General features: G+C 49.2%; 1 protein-coding gene across 4 annotated transcripts in view; it reads right to left on the reverse strand.

Moving 5' to 3' along the window:
• Positions 1-1393: 1393 nt before the first annotated feature.
• The window catches only part of LOC143161198 (serine/threonine-protein kinase TNNI3K), a 101244-nt gene continuing 82062 nt past the window's right edge, over positions 1394-20575 (reverse strand). For 2 of the 4 annotated variants that reach the window (XM_076339919.1, XM_076339915.1), the window contains 3 exons: positions 19557-19726; positions 11878-11957; positions 1394-2169 (listed from right to left, as the gene is read on the reverse strand). In XM_076339919.1, coding sequence (XP_076196034.1) covers positions 2093-2169; positions 11878-11957; positions 19557-19726 — 327 coding nt within the window. In that variant the 3' untranslated portion in view covers positions 1394-2092. Of the gene's footprint in view, positions 2170-3508; positions 3729-11877; positions 11958-16518; positions 16620-19556; positions 19727-20575 lie in introns of those variants that run through there. The other 2 variants (XM_076339917.1, XM_076339918.1) reach the window with 2 other exon arrangements.

Raw genomic sequence — 20575 nt, forward strand, 5'->3', positions numbered from 1 at the left:
TGTTGGTGCGATTCAGAGGTAATGACAATATTTTGTGAATGTGAGTGTCAGAGCTTTCTGAGTTCTGCCACAAAAAGGAAGAAGTGTGAGTCAGAGAGAAAGAGCTGAAAGCAAGAGCAGTGCCTTGCAAGGCCTCCTCACATGAAACTCAATGTAAAAATGTGTTTCTCTCAGTAGGTTGGAAGAGGTGGCACTGCGTTAGCCCACAGACTGCAGCGAAGGCACAGAGGCTGGCGCTGGACCAGAGGAGCTGGTGCTGACAGTCATCAGTCCTTCCTGGCCAGGCGCTGAGGCAGCCCGCTCTTCTGCTCCTGCCGGGGCAGAGTGGGACAGGATGCTCACTGAGCAGCCGCTCGTGGCGATGGGATGGTTTTCCCAGCTGTACTTCATACAGGGGTTGGAGGGTTTCATATAGGGTCTGACAAGTCCTGTAGTGAGCTGCATCCAAGACCTTTCTGTGTATTTCTTCTAACGTTGACATTAGCCCAGCAGACTGTTGGTGTGAATGAGACTGCAACTGAAACATGAACCAAACAGAACAGAAAGTAACCACTGAGTGGTACCAGGGGCTGACAGCGGATCTGCAACACTTGATGTTCAGCTTTATTTCCCTTTCTTCCCCATTGAATTTTTCAGAAAGTGAAACAAAACAATGACAAAACACCTGTAAACCTTGCTAAGTGAAATCTTCCCCATTTTTATTGCTTCAGGACTGTGAAATTAATGACGTGCATGGAAGATGTGAGTCGGTAGAGCCTACTATACATTTACAGTTCATGTGTGTTGCACTGCACGATACCTCATCACAGACCTTGGTGCAGGGATCATAGTCAGAAGAAACCAACATCCTGAATAATATCCACAAAGCAACACACAGCAATTGTGAACACTGATTTCTACTCAGCCGATAAGAGAGTTGTGTCTTTGAATCCAGTTAAGGAATAATATTACAGCAGGATCGCTTGCAGCTAAATTTTGCTAATTTGAAAAAAGACCCCAGAAAATAGCAGCATAATTAACTCTGTAATTGCTTCTAGAAGAAGAGTTCAAGTTCTCCTGCCCTACCTCTTTTTTTTTTTTTTTTTTTTTTTTTTTTTAATTTCCAGTGATCAGAGTTGCTGTTGCAAAGCCCAGCCATGGCACTCATTCAGCTCATCTAGCTCAGCAGGCGCTAGATGGCACTCTGCTGCAGTTTTGCTTCAAGTCAAAAATGCGACTTTGCACTGTGTTAAGATGACGCAATTTTGCATATTTTCCTTCTGGTTTAAAGTTTGTTTTGGAGTGTCTGTGTTGCTTTTTGTAAGCAAATGTCTGAACAAAAGCTTACACTCTTTGGGAAAAACAATCACTCAAACCAAAACAAGAAAGTGGATAAGAAAACACAAATGTCTGGAAGAGTACAATTAAGATGGCCACAGAAATACCTCTTTATTCTCAGCGAGCAGGAAAGCATCCAAAGATCAGGGCTCTGAAGAGCTGCAGACATGGGGCTGCTCTGCTGGAGACCTGCGTGAGCCCATGGTGATGAAAATGAGACACGGGACGTGACTGGGACTGCGGGGAACTCAAAAAAGAAACGACCTGGTTCAGAAGCTGGGAGCAGGAACAACTTTGCCTCCACGGTGGCCTGGATGGTGGTGGGGAGTAACAGGCTGCTCTTTTTCTTGATGGGGACTGGGCTGGCAGCTCCCTGGCACCTACCGGTCAGGGAGGGCTGATAGCCCCATGCCTTAGTGCAGTCCAAGGTAACAACAACTTGCCTTGGAGCTCTGAAACTGTAACAGATGCATTTTTACTTTCATCTCCTCAAATTGTTAATGCTCAAGATGGAAGCGCAGCGTTCCTTGTGGACATTCACTTCGTTAAAGAATAGATGCACACCACCAAAAAAACCTAACCCTCGAGCGGGTCAGCAGAGAAAGATGCTAGAGCAGAACTTATGACAGGGACATTTGCCATCAACAAATAAAGCTGTTCAGTTTAGGGATCTTCAGTGTAACACACGATGCCTGGGAGTTAGTTAGGCTGATGTGGTGAGAACTGTTGTTGCCGGTTGATGGCGTGTCTCTCTGCAGGCGGACGGTTCATGTTGTCAGCTGCTTTCTTCAAAGCTGCCACTGCTGCTGCAGGAATGAAACCTCATGGTACTCATGGGATCCGACACGTAGCCTGCAAGATGCAGAGAGAAGTTCGTGTGTGGCTCAACATAGCAGCAGTTCTCCCCGACCTTTCCCTGCAGTGACAATGTCAACAAAATAATGTGCATATCATTTTGAGATAAATAGGCACAGACCATGCTGATACCTTTTTGCTGTCTCCAAATCTCCATTCAGTATCATCTGCTGAGGAAAAATTTAAATAGGAAGTAAACAGACCCTGTCATTCATGCAATGAATTCACAGTAATCAAGCACAAAGAATCTTTGGTGACTGACATAAAAACATGAATCTCGATGTTCTAATAACACAGTGGAAGTTTGCCATTAAAAAAAATACCCTTTTCCCTTTCAACTAGATCTTCGGAGGGCTCAAAATAAGCATTCTGATAAGTGTTTTTAAAATACTTTAATTCTTGACACTGCAAAACAGAAAGCAACTGCTCTTGCCAGCACTGTATTTCCAATGAGGTGCTCCAACAATGCCAAAGAAACTGTGGCATTGTTTCTTTACACGGTGTCAGGGGTCAGCTGCTCCCACGCTTCTTATTTTACTGTACTAACATTAAAAATCCAGTGGAGCCAACTCAAATTTCTTGATAACTAGGCATTGTATAGAGATACTCAGATGCCTGGGAAACAGGAGAGCGGAGAAACTAGAACATGAAAACTTTCTGGGGCGCAGGGGTGGGAGAAGGGTTAGAAAACATTGCTAAGGCTCCTGTGTGCCAAATTCCTGTTGCCATGCATAAAAGACACACAGCTGCACAAGATTAAGACTCTGGTAATTACAACAGTACTGACCATGGCATCCCTAAGCTGTAATCCATAAGCAACCTTGGTTTATCTCCTAATCATGACACACTATGCTTTGAAAGCTGGCAGCAAAGCTTTCCTTAAGGGAATCTCACTCATATCCTAAATATGCTGGGCCTTAATGCTGCGACTGTTCTTGTGCGTGCTGAATGTGTCCTGTGAGGTGAAGGTAGCATGTGTCCTCGCTGAAGCCAAAGCCACGGTGCGTCACTGTGTATGTGAGGAACGACGGTCTGCAATGGGGCACATTACAAGAGCAGGACGTACTTTTGAGGACCTCTCCAGCCGTGGTGGCAATACTTTGCACTGTTCACGCTGGGTGGGAGACTGTCCACATGCTCCACCATCACTTCCATTTGCCTTACTGCTGCCTCACAGTGGGGAACCTTCACTTTAATAAATGCTTTCATGTTTCCAACACCCTCGACCATATCCTATGTTTTTTCCTTTTCCTTGTAGTGCCTGTGAGTTTCATACCAGCCAGGATTAAGACCATGAGGATGCTTGGCTTGCCTCACTCCCAGGGGTCCCTTCTTGCCTGCCACTGGTGCATCTCTTCTCAGATGGATGGTGCCCTTTCCAAGTGCCAAGAGGGATGACGCTATGCTACGCCACAGCCTGGGCTTGCACTGTCGTGTAACTACTCAGTGGGTGCATGCACTTCCTTGTGCTTCAAGCCTTGCCAGGGCCTTTGCAGTTGGGAAACTTTGGTGACTGTTGCAGCAGCATCATGAGCTTGTCTGCCAGTGTCTGAGAGCTGTAGTGAGCAAGGAGAAGCCAAAGGCAAAGTTAAACTCCATGTTTACACCTATCTTAAATTTTAGAGGATATACAGTTTTCTTTGGGCATTGTATATCTGCCTTGTGTGATTTCACTGCTTTCAATGTACTGTTTAACTCACAATTTGTGAAACTTCCCATGAAGAGCTGGCCCTTTGCTTTCACTGAAGAAGACAGGGCTGTGTTTATTTGCAGAATTCCTATTTTCAAATACACTCAATGAAGAAAATTCTTCACTATCAGAAAGGCTCTTGCAGGAATGGGAGCAGGGTGCTTTTGGGGCTTTTACTGAGAAAGAAAAACAGTGAATGTATTCTTTATTGTTTATAGACTGCAAGTGCAAATGAGGATAATGGAAACATTAGGCAAAAAGCAAACAGAAAAAAGATCAAAATGGACATGAATGGGGAGAGACAGCAGTGAAATTGGTTTATGTGGCATAAATAAAGAGTGCAAATATTTGCAGTCATTAGACCAAGCACTCTAATAAAAAAGGGCTCAGGGCTTTCTGTCTTCTGGTGTGCCGCTATGATCAAGCAATGGCTTGATCACTCTACCAGGATCTCAAAGCATGGGATGCAGTCAGAGCAAGGGGTGGCTGGGCTGCAGAGTGCTATGGTGGGCTTCCAGAGCAGCTGGGGTGCTTTGCAACAAGGGACAGTGATTCTGCTGTTCCTCGAGATACATATCCTGGTGACACTGCAGGACTGAACTTCGAGCTGCCTAAGCCTGCTGAAATGAAGTATGTGGCAAGAAGTAGCTTTTCCAGTCCTGTTGTGTCTAGCAGCCAGGATCTTCACTTTCCTCTGTGCCACCCTGGCTTTTTCCATTGTTACCTGAGTTAGCGCAAGGCTCAGCTTGGCCAGCTCTTGGCTGTGATCAAGCTGTGCTGCACCATGGTCCTGGTATCCTGACCAGCAATGTGGAGGTCTGGCTGGGGCCACCTCCTTTCCCACTCGCATGCTTTGGTTCCCTGCTGTGGAAACTAATTCAAGGAACAGGTATATTTGAAAATAAATCTTGAGGTCTCATGAGTGGAGTCTGAAATCACTCCTTAATCCCACAGCTTAAATGCAGCCATGGAGAGTCTCTTCTCCACCAGCCCTTCATTCCCTTGTGTCCCTTTTTAATACAGGCTTGAGAAACCCTCTCCAGTCTTGCCTGGATGGTCTCACTCTAGGAGTTCACTAAACGTTCTTTTTCATTCTTGTTTTCTTCCTCCTCAAGTTTTCCAGTTGCCAGGTACCTGATGAAAGCTGTGCCCCGAGGAACTGCTCTCTGCAGCTGTGGAATCCGCATAGAGCAAGTAATAACGAAGTTTTTGTTCTTTTTTCAGTTTCGAAGGTCATTACCTCACTACTCGTTATGACAGCAACGCTGCTGTTAGGCTTGTACTCAGTAAATATTTATATGACCAGGTTTTCTCTTTTTCTCACCCAATGTGCTCAGTTCAGAGGAGAGGAAGGAGTGCAAGAGGAAGGAGTGCTGAGGCCAGTGAAAAACAGCAAAGACGATGAGTTGATGAGCTTCTGATATATGCTTTGGGCAGAACAGAACACTGAATTCTCCTGGTGACAAAACAGGTTGGGAAGTGGCAGGAAAGGGAGCAGATGCCAGGAGAGGAGTGAGAAGGCCCCAGGGCAGGGGACAGCAGCAAACTCTGAATGAAGATGGCAACACTGTAAAGTCAATGGGTCCACTCAACACGGTTGTCATTTGAACATACAGAAAAACACATGTAAACATAAAGCATAGAGGAAAACATGTTTTCCTTGTACGTACTCAGCAGCTGTGCCTCAGAGAAACAGAGACTACACAGCACAAAACAACTCTGCTCACAGCAAACACAGAGACACCTTCCCGCTGGGCACTCCTGGGTGGCAGCGACTGTGGTGTACACGTGTATTCTGTACACTGTACCCGCCATTTCAGCGAAGCCACCGAGGCGAAGGGCTCCGGAGCGGAGGATCGCGACGGGGGACCCTTCCTGAAGCGGCAAAACCGCGGCCAAACCCGCGAAAAGCAAAAGCGCAGGGAGCGAGAGGGAGCCCCAGCCCCGCCATTCCCCGAGCCGGAGGAGGGCGTTCCTGACGAGCGGCAGCTCTGACTCAGCGTGGGCGGGGACAAGAGGGGCGGCGGCCAAACCCCCTCACTTAGAAGAGCAGCCCCAGGGAGCGCGAGCGACCCGGAGCGCGGCGAACAGGGCGGGCAAACAGGACGTGGCGCGGCAGAAGGACGTGGCGCGGCAGTTTGCGCGGGCAGGGCGTGCAGGGAAGGCGAGCGGGCAAGGCACAGCCCCGCTCCCGGCTCCAGAGGCCAACTCAACTGGTTATCGTAGGCTTCCGAGAAGAGGACCGGCTATGGTTTCCACTCGGCCGAAAGCCGTCGCCAGAAGGAATGTGGCGACCCAGACGGAGCTCACACGCAAGCATACAGCTGTCCAGGTCTCTGGCTGCAGGGAGTGCCTGAGCCTGTCAGCTCTACCGGAGGGCGGCAGAGACACCACCTGTGTGCGGTGTGACCAGGTGGATGATCTGCTCGGCCTGGTGGCAGAGCTGAAGGAGGAGGTGGAAAGGTTGAGGAGTATCCGGGAGTGTGAGAGGGAGATAGATTGGTGGAGCTGCACCCTATCGTCCCTGAGGCAGAGGCAGCAGAAGGAGGCTCCGCGAGAAGCAGAGGATCCCCTGCCTTCTTGCCACCAGGTAGAAAGAGGGGACCTAAGCGACGGGGGGGGATGGAAACGGGTCCCTGCTCGGCGTGCCAGGCAAACCCCCGCCCGGCCTCCCTCACCTTCCCGGTTGCCTTTACACAACAGATATGGAGCCCTGGAACTTGAGGGCCAGGCAAGCGAGGATGTAGACGAAGGTCCATCCGGGGGGTCGCCTAGGGTGAGGCAGTCAGCCCCATGCATTATGACTGCCGCTGCTAAGAAAAAAAGGAGGGTAATTGTCATAGGCGATTCCCTTCTGAGGGGAACAGAGGGCCCGATATGCCGACCGGACCCGTCCCACAGGGAAGTCTGCTGCCTCCCTGGGGCCCGGGTCAGAGACATCACTAGGAAGCTCCCTGGGCTGGTACGGCCTTCTGATTACTACCCGCTGCTGGTTATACAGGCTGGCAGTGATGAGGTTGCAGAGAGAAGTCCTGCAGCGATCAAAAGGGACTTCAGGGCACTGGGGCGACTGGTTCAAGGATCGGGAGCACAGGTAGTGTTTTCCTCTATCCCTACAGTGGCAGGGAAGGATACTGAAAGGAGCAGGAAAACACACCTGATCAACGCGTGGCTCAGGGGCTGGTGCCATCGGAGGAATTTTGGCTTTTTTGATCATGGGGAGGTTTACATGGCACCGGGCCTGCTGGTGACAGACGGAGTCCAGCTGTCTCACAAGGGAAAAAGGATCATGGCTCATGAATTGGCAGGGCTCATTGAGAGGGCTTTAAACTAGGTTCGAAGGGGGAAGGGGATAAAACCAGGCTCGCTAGAGATGAGCCGAGGGGTGGCGTGCCGATGCCGGGGGCGAAATCGATAGCCCAGCTCAAGTGCATCTACACCAATGCACGCAGCATGGGCGGCAAGCAGGAGGAGCTGGAAGCCATTGTGCAGCGGGAGAGATATGACTTAGTCGCCATCACAGAAACATGGTGGGGTGACTCTCATGACTGGAGTGCTGCAATGGATGGCTATAGACTCTTCAGAAGGGACAGGCGAGGAAGGAGAGGCGGTGGGGTGGCCCTGTATGTTAGGGAGTGTTTTGATTGTATAGAGCTCAACGATTGTGATGATGGTACGGTTGAGTGTCTATGGGTAAGGATGAGGGGGAAGGCCAACGAGGCAGATATCCTGCTGGGAGTCTGTTATAGACCACCCAACCAGGATGAAGGGGCGGATGAAGCGTTCTATAAGCGGCTGGCAGAAGTCTCTCAATCGCTAGCCCTTGTTCTCGTGGGGGACTTCAACTTCCCGGACATCTGCTGGAAATACAACACGGCAGAGAGGAAGCAGTCTAGGAGGTTCCTGGAGTGTGTGGAAGACAACTTCCTGACACAGCTCGTAAGTGAGCCTACCAGGGGAGGTGCCTCGCTCGACCTGCTGTTTACAAACAGAGAAGGACTGGTGGGAGATGTGGTGGTCGGAGGCCGTCTTGGGCTTAGCGACCATGAAATGATAGAATTCTCGCTTCTTGGTGAAGTAAGGAGGGGGGGCAGCAAAACCACAACCATGGACTTCCGGAGGGCGGACTTTGGCCTGTTCAGGACGTTGGTTGAGAGAGTCCCATGGGAGACGGTCCTGAAGGGCAAACGGGTCCAGGAAGGCTGGACAATCTTCAAGAAGGAAGTCTTAAAGGCGCAGGAGCAGGCTGTCCCTGTACGCCGTAAGAAGAACAGGCGGGGAAGACGACCGGCCTGGCTGAACGGGGAGCTCTTGCTGGGACTCAGGAAAAAAAGGAGAGTTTACCGCTTGTGGAAGAAGGGGCAGGCGACTCAGGAAGAGTACAGGGATCTCGTTAGGTCGTGCAGAGAGGAAATGAGAAAGGCAAAAGCCCAGCTAGAACGCAATCTGGCCGCTGTCGTTAAAGACAACAAAAAAAGTTTTTACAAATAGATTAATGACAAGAAGAGAGCTAAGGAGAATCTCCATCCCTTATTGGATGCGGGGGGGAACGTTGCCACCGAGGATGAGGAAAAGGCTGAGGTACTCAATGCCTTCTTTGCCTCAGTCTTTAACGGGCAGACCAGTTATCCTCAGGGTACTCGGCCCCCCGAGCTGGAAGACGGGGACGGCGAGCAGGATGAACCCCCCATAATCCAAGAGGAAGCAGTCAATGACCTGCTATGCCACCTGGACACTCACAAGTCTATGGGGCCGGATGGGATCCACCCGAGAGTGCTGAGGGAGCTGGCGGAGGTGCTCGCCAAGCCGCTCTCCATCATTTATCAGCAGTCCTGGTTAACGGGGGAGGTCCCGGATGACTGGAGGCTTGCCAATGTGACGCCCATCCACAAGAAGGGCCGGAAGGAGGATCCGGGGAACTACAGGCCTGTCAGCCTGACCTCGGTGCCGGGGAAGATTATGGAGCGGTTCATCTTGAGGGCGCTCACAAGGCATGAGCGGGACAACCAGGGGATCAGGCCTAGCCAGCACGGATTCATGAAAGGCAGGTCCTGCCTGACCAACCTGATCTCCTTCTATGACCAGGTGACCCGCCTGGTGGATGAGGGAAAGGCTGTGGATGTGGTCTACCTGGACTTCAGCAAGGCCTTTGACACTGTCTCCCACAGCATTCTCCTAGAGAAGCTGGCGGCTCACGGCTTAGACAGGTGTACTCTGCGCTGGGTCAAAAACTGGCTGGACGGCCGGGCCCAGAGAGTTGTGGTGAATGGAGTTACATCCAGTTGGCGGCCTGTCACGAGCGGTGTTCCCCAGGGCTCAGTACTGGGGCCGGTCTTGTTTAATATCTTTATTGATGATCTGGATGAGGGGATTGAGTGCACCCTCACTAAGTTTGCAGACGACACCAAGTTGGGCGGGAGCGTTGATCTGCTCGAGGGTAGGAAGGCTCTGCAGAGGGACCTGGACAGGCTGGATCGATGGGCCCAGGCCAACCGTATGAGATTCAACAAGGCCAAGTGCCGGGTCCTGCACTTTGGCCACAACAACCCCATGCAGCGCTACAGGCTTGGGGAAGAGTGGCTGGAAAGCTGCCCAGCAGAGAAGGACCTGGGGGTGCTGGTCGACAGCCGGCTGAACATGAGCCGGCAGTGTGCCCAGGCGGCCAAGAAGGCCAATGGCATCCTGGCCTGTATCAGAACTAGTGTGGCCAGCAGGAGTAGGGAAGTGATCGTGCCCCTGTACTCGGCACTGGTGAGGCCGCACCTCGAATACTGTGTTCAGTTTTGGGCCCCTCACTACAAGAAGGACGTCGAGGTGCTGGAGCGTGTCCAGAGAAGGGCAACGAGGCTGGTGAGGGGTCTGGAGAACAAGTCTTATGAGGAGCGGCTGAGGGAACTGGGACTGTTTAGCCTGGAGAAAAGGAGGCTGAGGGGAGACCTCATCGCTCTCTACAACTACCTGAAAGGAGGTTGTAGCGAGGTGGGTGTTGGTCTTTTCTCTGAAGTAACAAGCGATAGGACGAGAGGAAATGGCCTCAAGTTGCGGCAGGGGAGGTTTAGATTGGACGTGAGGAAAAATTTCTTTACTGAAAGAGTGGTGAAACATTGGAACAGGCTGCCCAGGGAAGTGGTGGAGTCCCCATCCCTGGAGGTATTTAAAAGACGTGTAGATGAGGCGCTTAGGGGCATGGTTTAGTGGGCATGGTGGTGTTGGGTTGACGGTTGGACTCGATGATCTTGGAGGTCTTTTCCAACCTCAATGATTCTATGATTCTATGATTCCTTAGAAGTCTGTGTTGTCCATCAAAGCCCAGCCCCACTCCTTGGTACTGAGGATGTCACTGTCATTCTCTGCCATGTCAGCCTCACGGCTCCTGCCATTTTTGTTTGCCTCCTTTGTCCATCACGTGCTAAAGTCTGATACGAGTACTGATGAAAAAAACCTCTACCCAGCTTTCAGAACAGACGTGGCTGGCACGGGCAGTGCTAAAGCCTTGTTCTCTGCCGGGTCTGTCGTGCTGTTGTAAGAGTGTATCAGAGCCTGGTTTTGCATTTGGTGTCGCCGGGTGTACTGCCGTGCTCTGGTATGGTGATCCCTCTAGTAATGGTTTCAGAAGACACCTTCTTGCTTTGCTCTGTCTCCAGGGCTCCCTGGACAGGACACCTGTCCTGGGGGTGACAAGATCCAGAATATCTGCATGGCTCCGGGCAGATGGTGGAAGCACGGTCTGTGGTGGTGTTGTCAGGCAAAGGTAACTGCGGATGCTGTGCTGACATTTGCTCAGCAAACACAGCAGCCGCAGTGGACGGGCCCTGGCTGTGTGTCAGCACTGAAATGGGGCGGGGCTGTCCTATTGACATGGCCCTGGAGCAGCTTAGGATGTTCAGGTAAACAGATCAGCTGGCGCTGGTGGAAGGAGCAGCACCGTTGGACAGCAGCTGGAGGTTTTCCAAAATCATGCACTCAGTAGGTATAGTCCCTCTTCAGTATTGCTGCACAGAAAGTTACTGAGCTGGGAGGTGCTGTTGTTTCACACCTGAGCATAAAACACGTACTACCCCGACAGCATGTACTGAAAGCGGTTTCACACCAGTGGCAGGTCTTTCTAGGACGCAGCAGCTGAGCCTAGTGTGAACGAAGATTGGCACGAAGGTGATTAAGAGTCTGACCTTCAGATCCACACCAAGAGAGAAAGATTTACCCACGATGTCTGAATCCAGTCTGCTTGATACCACCCTAATGCCAACTACATTTTCATATGCTCTTTATTTTAAGGATTTATTTATACATTATGCTGCTGGGCTAAAAACTGCTCTAAGCTGATAACCATTCTATTCTTGGGAAACTGTAAAGAACCAGGCAATGAGTTTATGAGCCGTTTAGAAAGGGTGGGCGAGAAACAGACTCCCAAGGAGCTGCCTGCAAGACAAGACCAGAGCAAAGGCTGTTTAGCAAGAGAGGTTTACTGGGGATGATTGCAAACGCAGGGGCTAGGAAATGCTGGACAGCTGTTTGTGTGGCAATGCATGAACACACACTCGAATGTGGTAGGACAGAAAGCCAGGAAGGCAAGAGGAAGAAGCAGTCAGGGCATCTCTGTTCTGGAGGGGAGCAGAACGACGGGATGCCCTCTGAGAGAGGAGTGCGAATAGTGAAAAGAATATGTTGTGTCATTTTATGCTCCCGTGGTACTCCAGAAATAGGACTGTCTTGCCCACTTTTTGCAGAAGCAGCCTTGAGGATATAATGCCACATCTTCTCCTTATTCACAGATCCATGCATGTAGACAGAAAGGACCATCCCAGCTCTGAAGTGCTTGGGGCGCGCATGCAGTGAAAACAGCCACGAGCTGCAAGCAGCACAGGGTGAGGCCTCGCCAGCTCTGGCTGACTGTAACCAGCAGCCTCCACTGTACGTTAGTTTTCTCATGAGACTTTCTGGTACCTCAGGAGACTGTAGCTCTGCCCTGGTTAACCACACCAAGATGCTCAGAGGAGTATTCTACATTAACTCACCATTTTTGTCGATTGGTGGATACTGGAAGTTTCTTCTCATGTCATCCAAAGACAGACCCTGAGAAGGGTGTTGCCCAGTGCTGCAAATTAGATAGGTGTCAGTTTACGTAAGACCGATAAAGTCACATCTCCAGACCATGAGATCTTTTTCTACAGAGTTGGAAGTAAAAGACAGTAACATGAAATACATCAGCCTGATGCCCAGCCACTGTCATTTGCAGTAAACAAAAAGCAAGAAAAACGTTATGAAGCAAGAACATGAATCACACGCACGCTCACATTTCATTCGTTCTCAGAGTAACTTCCCTCAAATACACTGTCTGGGGTGTCACAACTGTTTGTATGTTGCTACTTTGGAAGCAATTCTAGGCATCAGTCCAGGATCATTGTAATGTATTTTATGCATCACTGCTAACAGATTCCTGCAAATAAGTTTCTCTGGCAAGGAAGATCACTGAATTATCTTCCAGTCATTGACCAAAACTGCTGTTCTGCCAACAGGTTGTTTATCCCTGACCCTAAGGAGGTATCACGTACAGCACCGTCCCCTGCCAGCTCTTCTCAGATTACAGGCAGACAGAAACCAAGCGCACACAAAAACAAGAAGCCCAACCCGTTCTCATTTAGCCCAAGGAGCTGCCAAAAGAATAAAGAAGGGATAATGGTTACAGTGACACAGTCGATGGCACGGGGGAGCAGAGTAATGCATGGAGGTGCTTCAGAACAGTTTAGGTATGATGGAGAGCCCCCGTCTATCTGACCATATCTGATGCTTGATTAGGGGACTAAAGAAGACCTACTGGATTTAAGAGCTCCATGAAAATAACACCTGAGTGTTATACTTTAGAAAGAGGCTCTTTCATTTGGCCTGCCTTCACTGAGTATGCTTATGTAAACCTTGAGAAGCCTTTTAATTGAAAATACCATCATCAGCCACAGTTCTCGGGCTTTGACACTTCACGGTGCAGGCAGAAGGCACAGTACTAAACAGAACTTCATATCAACTTAATTAGACGCTGTGGTTATTATTTATCTCACAATATATAAAAAAAGCAAAGGTCTGTCACCACTAGACTATCTAAACTTAACAGTGTATTCGTGGCTTCTGGCTTCTATCGAGGAGTCATTAAGATACTCTTTCTGGTGATCTCTTTGGGCAGTTTTGACAGGATAATAGGATTAGGTTTGCCGACTTCCACTAACTGCAAAGTAACGTCACATCAGCTTAACTTACTCTTCAAATATTTTCGCTGGCAAAACTGATCAATCTAGCTTTTCAACCTCTAAATCGTGAGGTCATGAAACGGAAAGGGCGACTCAGTGAATCGTCCAAGTGGCAGAACGTGAAACGTTGACACCAGCTGGCAACGGCAGGACGCAGGCTGGTTGTTTCAGGTTTCCTTGGGGCTTGTCTGCTTTTCTACCCTGTAGACAACTATTACTCTACAATTGATGCAAGTGCTGGGAGGCTCAGGGCAGGTCCTGCAGCTCTGGCTTTCCCAGCTTCTTTAAGACACATCTTTAAGAAGGATGGACGGATGCGGGTTCCCTATAGTGACACTGGTTGTCGATGCCTGGAGAGGCACCGTGCCCCACGGGAGGAGGCGAGGCAGCTGCCTGGCAGGCTGTAGGTAGAGTTTAATGAGGACCAGGTGTAACCTGAAGGAGCAGGGAAAGCTCACCCCAGTTCAGCCGGTACCTCAGGAATATTGTTTCTACCCACCTTTTCACCATCCCATCCTTCTCTGTGCTGCTTCTGACTTCCCTCTTGCTGGACCATTCACCTCTTTCCCCACTCTGCTCCCTGCCATCCCAAAGAGCTGTTCCTCCTCTGCGCCGCACAGCTCCTGCACCACCCACCCACCCACCCGCCCAGCTGCTCGGCCTGCTGTCAGCACAGCCGCCTTCTCCTCCAATCCCTTGCTTGCTTGCCTGGGAATGGAAAGCACTTTGAAGGCTGACCCGCAACGGTATGGAATGTATATACATATACTATATCACTTGCATTATTGAAGCTCATTCATAATTAAGGACAAGAAGCTGGGCAGAGGAAAACAATAAGGAGGTCTATTTTGGGAAAACACTGCCCAGTCAGAGGCTGAAGCAAAAAGCCCGTGAATGACTGGCTGGCAAATCTGCATCTGAAAGGACTGCAGAAAGCTAGTGCAGCATCTGCAGGCTGTGGGAAGAACCAGGAGGTCTCCAGGGGAAGAAATAAAACATACACTTTGCTTGATTTCTTAACGCAGCATTCACAGAGTAACTCCTGACTGTTAGCCAAGACAGATGGGCCTGAGGCCAGCCGTGCTGCCGAACAGGAGGCTGGCAGTGCCAGCTGTGCCAGGGATGCCTGCCTGGCGCTACAGAGGAACCACAGCCATGGTCTGTCCTACGCAAGGATTTCCGCAGAAAGGAGAAACTTTTAAGTGAGTTATTTGGCCTCTTTGCCTTTGGAGCAGCTCAGAGCAAAAACAGCAGACAGGAATCCTCTGTTTTTGTAAACATAAAAAGAAAAAAAAAAAGGAGAGAATTGCTGCTAACGAACAGCTGTCGGGAGGAGAACTACAATACAAATCTGTGATAAATAACACACTCACTCTGCCGTGACCCTGACTTCAGGAGAGGGCAGAAAATCTTGAAATCTGATTATTCGCAGAACAGCTAACTGAACCCCATTCAGTCAGTCACTTTGCTATATGTTTTTTCTTTAAATTTCTTGTCAGTTGGGTAACGGTTTATGTTAACTAACCAGAAGAGCTGAAACCATCTGCAGTAAATTGTTCAGCAGCCTCTCTAGGCATTAAGTCTGGAAGGGGAAGAAATAGCTGCTTGGAAAGAACCTGAAAAAAGCTTGGAAAGAGTAAACTTTCCCTTGACAACAAATTTAAAACTTTTGTGTAAGGGATAACTTGGCTTTTCTCTTCTTGTCCTCTGTTCTGTGAGAAAAGGTGGTTTGTAAGGGACCAGGCACTTGTCATCGATCCAAAAGGACGGCTGCCCAGCAGAAAGTACACTAGCGTGAAAGGTGGAGAGAAACCACACAGGTGATAGTGTCTGCTGCGAGTGTCTGCAGGACTATTGCTTAGCCTGGAGAAAGAGAGCTGTTAGCAGGGGAGAAGAACAGGATGTCTTTCAGCTAGACGAAATAAGCCCATCAAAATGCCTAGATTTTCCGCAGCTGCTTCCTGAACAGACCAAGTTTCCCTTGCAAATCTGTGCTAAGGCAAGATTTAAGCAAAGCAGGATGCTGCATCCCGTGATCCCACCCATGCATGTATGCACATCAGTGAGAACTGATCCACACGTGACACAAAAGCTTCTCGGTTCAGCAATGGCAGTGCTGCTTACATAGGCTTTGCACCTAAGCCCCAGAGCCAGAGCACAGCAGAGCTCTGCAATCCTGCCTGTTGCTAATTACAGACCAGCACCTAGCGACAGAGATCTGAGCGTGTCAGTCTCCGCAGGATGAGACCCGACATGGGAGCGATCCAAGGCAGGAACCATCTCTTCTGCTGGCCTGGAGGGATGGTGCCCAGCTCAGGACGGTGCCTTTCCAGTGCAGACCTGTGGCACTGCTTGTGGTTCCAGGCTGAGCTGTGAAATCTCACCCACCTGGCTGCAGCTTCAAAGCCCCTGCCTCAGCCCCAGCCGCCTCTGCAGTGCTGCCCCAGGGCCCTCTCCTGCCTGCAGGTGCTGCTGCCTCAGTCTGCAACCTGCTCGTGGAGAGCGGGAGAAGATGCTGGGTGGCACTGCCGCTGGGGACCGTCCCCTTGAGGGCCTGCCTGTGAAGAGCCGCGGACTTACGGGCTGCCAGCCAGCAGGATGGACGGGTGATCTCCCTGCTCCTCCCTCTGCCGCTCACCCGGGACAGGAGCTGGCACGCACTGGAGGAAGGGGACCTGAGCTGTCGGCGTGGTGGAGGTCTGTGCAATGCAGCCAAGCCAGGGCACCTACAGCAAGTGCTGCTCAGCAAGACGTTACTTCTGTGTGCAGGACAGGTGTGCACAGAGCTCCTGACAGCGGCATGCAGAGGTATGTCCAGCTGGTGAGCGAGGCTCTGCCTGCACGCACCCAACAACTGTTTCACGGCAGACAGAGCAACATGTTTGCTGCGTGATTACTCTATTCGGCACAGGCAGGGAATTCTTTCAGAATATTACGACATACCACACCATGCAGTCATGTATTTGCTATTTGAGGCAGCCTGTAGTATAGGCTAAAGAGCAGCCCCTGCCAAGCCCGTCAGACACGTTAATATCATGGTGCACAGATACAAAGAAAGGACACCCCAGATGTTTCTGACTTGGGTTAACTGAGAGCTACTTAAACAAGAACAGACTATTCTTTTGCAGATGTTGTCCTTGGACTCTGTGGGAAATGCTAAAGGTGTACCAAAGTAGAAAATCAATAGTTAAAGCTTCTATAAGGTGATGAGTTGACATGTTAAGCTGTCCTGTCAGACAGACAATTAAAATGCACTGCTATTGCATCCAATTCATTACGAGACTCCTGCATCCCGTCATGCCGGAGAGCGATCTGCTAAACAGATGCTAAAGTTACAGGGCAACAAACAAACAAATAACTTCAGTGCCACGGCTGTTTAACTCCATGCATGGTACACGGAGATTTCATCAGACGAACCGTTTCTGCCGTGGTATGTAGTTGCACGCTGCGGTGTTTCGTAGGACATGAAGTCGTCGGAGCAGATGGAAACAGGAGGCAGTGTAGGAAATATATTCCAGCTGGGGAAAAAAACAGTGTGACCCCTTCCCTCTAAAAATGCCTACGCTTACAAAAATGAAACCCTAAGAAACAATTGTCGTTAGGAAGTGAAGTCATTAATCATCTCAGTGTGTAGTATAATTGAAAAAGTACTGAAACTGTGGAAACCATTCCCTTTTCATCAAGTGTTGTGCCTCTGGGTGAATCTTTCTGGGTGCTATTTATAGATTTGAATGTTGTTAATTTGTACGGCAGAGCATTTGATAAAAGAATCCACCTTTAAATAACCACTGGGGTTACAGAGGAGCCCATTTTGGTGTGCTAACGAGCCTCAGCACTGCACTGGGAACACTGAATGACAGGACAAGAGAGGCACTTGCAAGTGCCCCCCCCCTCTCTCTCTCTCTCGTGTCTACACTAACCTAGATATGTCACTTTCTTATTCCTTTCATGCAAATCTATTACACTCAACAGCAAAATCTGGTCCTTTATGGAAAATAAAAGTCTAGCAGACATTGCCTTCAGCCTGACCTCAGTGCCCACCTCCATGTCCTGCTCCAGCAGCGTATGACAAAAGCAATGCAATTTATAGGATGTCACATTTTGCCAGATGAACATTTCAGGTCTGATCTACATATTCCTGTAAAAGATTTCCATGTCTGTCTGCAGCGGTTTGCCTTCTGCCTCTCCATACGAGCCCCCGAACAGGCAAAGGATTGATTCATTTTGCTCCTCTATTCCCGCTCCCCATTTTAGCTGATTGTATTTCTGACTCTCCACACCCCGGTTAACAGGAATGTACCACGAAGGCAGGGCTTGCTCTGCTATTACTGTTTCTGACTGCTAAGTGGTGCTAAAGGGTAAAGTTTAAACTACGTGCACCGCTCTTCTGGCAGAGATTAAGCGGACCATTTCATTTTCACAGTACTCTCACTCCCCGTGGGATAGAGACGGAAGATTGCTAAATTTGCCCTCAAAACCAGGTCTCCCAAGTAGACTGCCTCAGATATTAACTTAATGGTACAATAATATAGAGAACCCACATGTGACTTTGTCTTAAAAAAATCGGGAGTTCTTATCCTTCTATGGTCATAAATTGAATGATACGCAATTTTTAGGATGTACTTTGGTAGGAACAGCCCCAGCAATGCTGACTCCCACAGATCTCTGTAAGGCTGAGATCCTTTTCCTCTTCCTTAAGGAAAAGGGACTTGGCATTTGTATCTCCTGCCTCTGTACCTGCTGGGACAGTCTGGTTTCTGTCTGTCTGTCCCTGCCCTGTCACGTGGTCACCTTCACCTGCTGCTCTCCCCAGACAGCATCCTGGGGTTTGTAATAAGCGCAGGTGACAGCACCAGTCTGGTGGTGCTCTCTCCTGGTACTGCAACACCATCTTCCAGTAGCACAGCCCACTTCATTCATTTAATCATATCACAATTTGAGATCGAGATGAAAAAACCAAAAGCTAAAATCCAGACCTGAGAAACACAACATCAAAAAATGGCACCTCTTCAATTACTTTCATTTTCTACCGCAGCTGCTCTCTGGGATCACTAGTCTCTCCCCATGTTTTATCTTCATCGCAGGCTCTTATGGTCAGGGAACTGGGTGTTCTTCCTGCCCATAAAACTCCCTCTCGTTAAATAAACTCCACTAATACTAAGAATCTAATAGAGGTGAAGGCATGTTAGAAAATAATTTTCAGACACCTGGTCAGACACAAGCTATGCACTCCATAAAGGGGACATATGCGTATAAATGTAACAGGAAACAAACTTTCTCATACATTATAATCATAATGGCATTTCAGTGTGACCCTTCTTCCCAAATTTCCTTATTTCTAGGATTTTCAGCTGGGTTTTCCTAAGTGTGCCCTATTCCTCCTAATCAGAAGGACGTGTCTGCCTTGTATTTTGGCAGAGATAACAAGCCATGCTTGTGATATGAGTCAGCAAATATCACATTTCTACAGGGCTTAGATTTCTGCTGCGAGAGGTGAGCTCACCGGATAACTCTGGCCCCTTACGAGGAGTAGCAAAGCAAATCCTGCCCTCCTGTTTTGATGTGACATACTAACACAGCCTTCTCTATTTTTCAGACAATACATAGAGTTTATACTGCCTCCAGTATAACAAACTGGTCTGTCAACCACAAAAAAGCTCCTGCAGGAGTCGGCTCCCCTAAATGGCACTACTTCACAGAAGAAACTATATGAGCAGTTCTCTGAAATGTGAACAGTGCCCACACTGTGAAGGAGGCTTTGTAAGGCTCTGTGCCACAGGGCCACCTGATGCCTCCAGCCACGTCATTTGGTAATGAAATGCTGCCCGATGTCTAACCTGGGTTTTCCATCTTGCCACTGATGCCGCACACTGGAATACTTTTTTCTTTATTTTTTTCCAAAGAAAAATGTGTCTTTTAGCTGTTCTTTGGTGAAATTTTTCAAATTGAAAACATGTTGTGATATAGACACTGGCCTTCCCAGACCTGCTGGCAGGTAGTGAAGGTACATCCATCTAATGACCACTCGTCTCCATCCCCTTGGATGGGCAGTCATTGGTCTTTTGTTTCATGTGATAAAGCAGTGGTACTGTGTGTAGAGCCCATACACGGCAGGACTTCATTTTCTACTATTTTTATGTTACTCATAGTGAAAAATGCAAATGCTTAGCTGTTGTCTTGGCAGCAGGGTGGCTTCCACAGCATTCAGGTAACCCAAACACCCTGTGCTGTAGCAGTTACAGGAGAAGACAAGACTGCAGAAGTGCTTTCCCCACCTGGCCCCGGCAGTGAATCAGCCCCAGGGTGTGTTTCTACCGCTGGCTTCCCAGGCAGCCACATCCCCTGCTGCAGGGAACTCCCGTTTTAGGCACGTGAGCCATGCAGTCTTGGGGAGGAATCTTTCTATCCCTTTCAGAGTAAGCGCTCTCCTTGGCCCTGCGACGACTGGTACGTACCTCTGTGACCAGACAGCATAAGCTCGTGCATTCAAGGCATATTCCAATTCAAACCGACTACGTAGCGCTGCAACGTGACTACGGCCAGGACCTCCTCGTGCAACGAGACAGTCCGAAGATGAGGAGGGAGACAGAGAACCGCTGCTGTTGCTGGAGGCTGGAGACATTAACTGGATTAAAAAAAAAAAAAGAAGGCACTGTTATTACATATTTACAAGTCTTTCCTCAGCTCTTTCTCTTAAGTTGTGTCCCCCACATTTCCTTTGTAGTTTGGCTGTGCCAAAAGCAGTGCCTCCTGACTTTGATCAGCTGAGGAGAACTGGATGCTGCCTGCCAAATAAAGCGGTCAATTCATCATCGCCTGGGGTTTTCAAGCTGGGGTTGGATGGCTTTCCAGAAGATACGCTTTAGTTCAGCCATGAGTTATTTGGCTTGTGAGCATCCGCTCTGCAGCTGGGAGATATCGCTGCCTTCCTGGTGGGAGCCGCCAGCTGAGACTTTCCCATCTGTACTAGAAAGACGGTGGTGCTGCCTAATCACAGCGGTCCTGTCTGAGTGTCCCAGAACAGGCATTCAGACTGACGGGGCAATGTAAATACAGGGCTAGCATATCAATATATGTGTTTATAGATATGGACCAACCATACAACACAGGTACCTGCAGCAGCAGGGACCTAGACTTGCTGGCACAAAAGGTCCCTGCCACTCCTGGCTTCAGAGATACTTAAAAGGAGCAGAAATGATTTGCTGAGAGAGGAGAAGAAAAAAGAGAGGAAACAGAGGGAGGTGGAGGGAGAAAAGTCTCCACCTTCATCCTTCATCGGCTGCAGTACTTAACTTGCTAGAGATCTTGTTCCTTAGAACTCCTCTCAAACAAGGTTTTGCCCTAGACACAGTGGAGCTTAGGTCTAACTCCTCAGCTAAATAATGCTTTCTTTTTTTCTTTTTGTACGTAAGCTCTTGCCCCAGATTTATTCCTGCATGCACTGCTGCCTATGTACCATAGAAGTCAGGTCTCC

The sequence above is a fragment of the Aptenodytes patagonicus genome, chromosome 5 (assembly GCF_965638725.1).
Source record: "Aptenodytes patagonicus chromosome 5, bAptPat1.pri.cur, whole genome shotgun sequence".
In the NCBI taxonomy this organism is placed as follows: domain Eukaryota; kingdom Metazoa; phylum Chordata; class Aves; order Sphenisciformes; family Spheniscidae; genus Aptenodytes; species Aptenodytes patagonicus.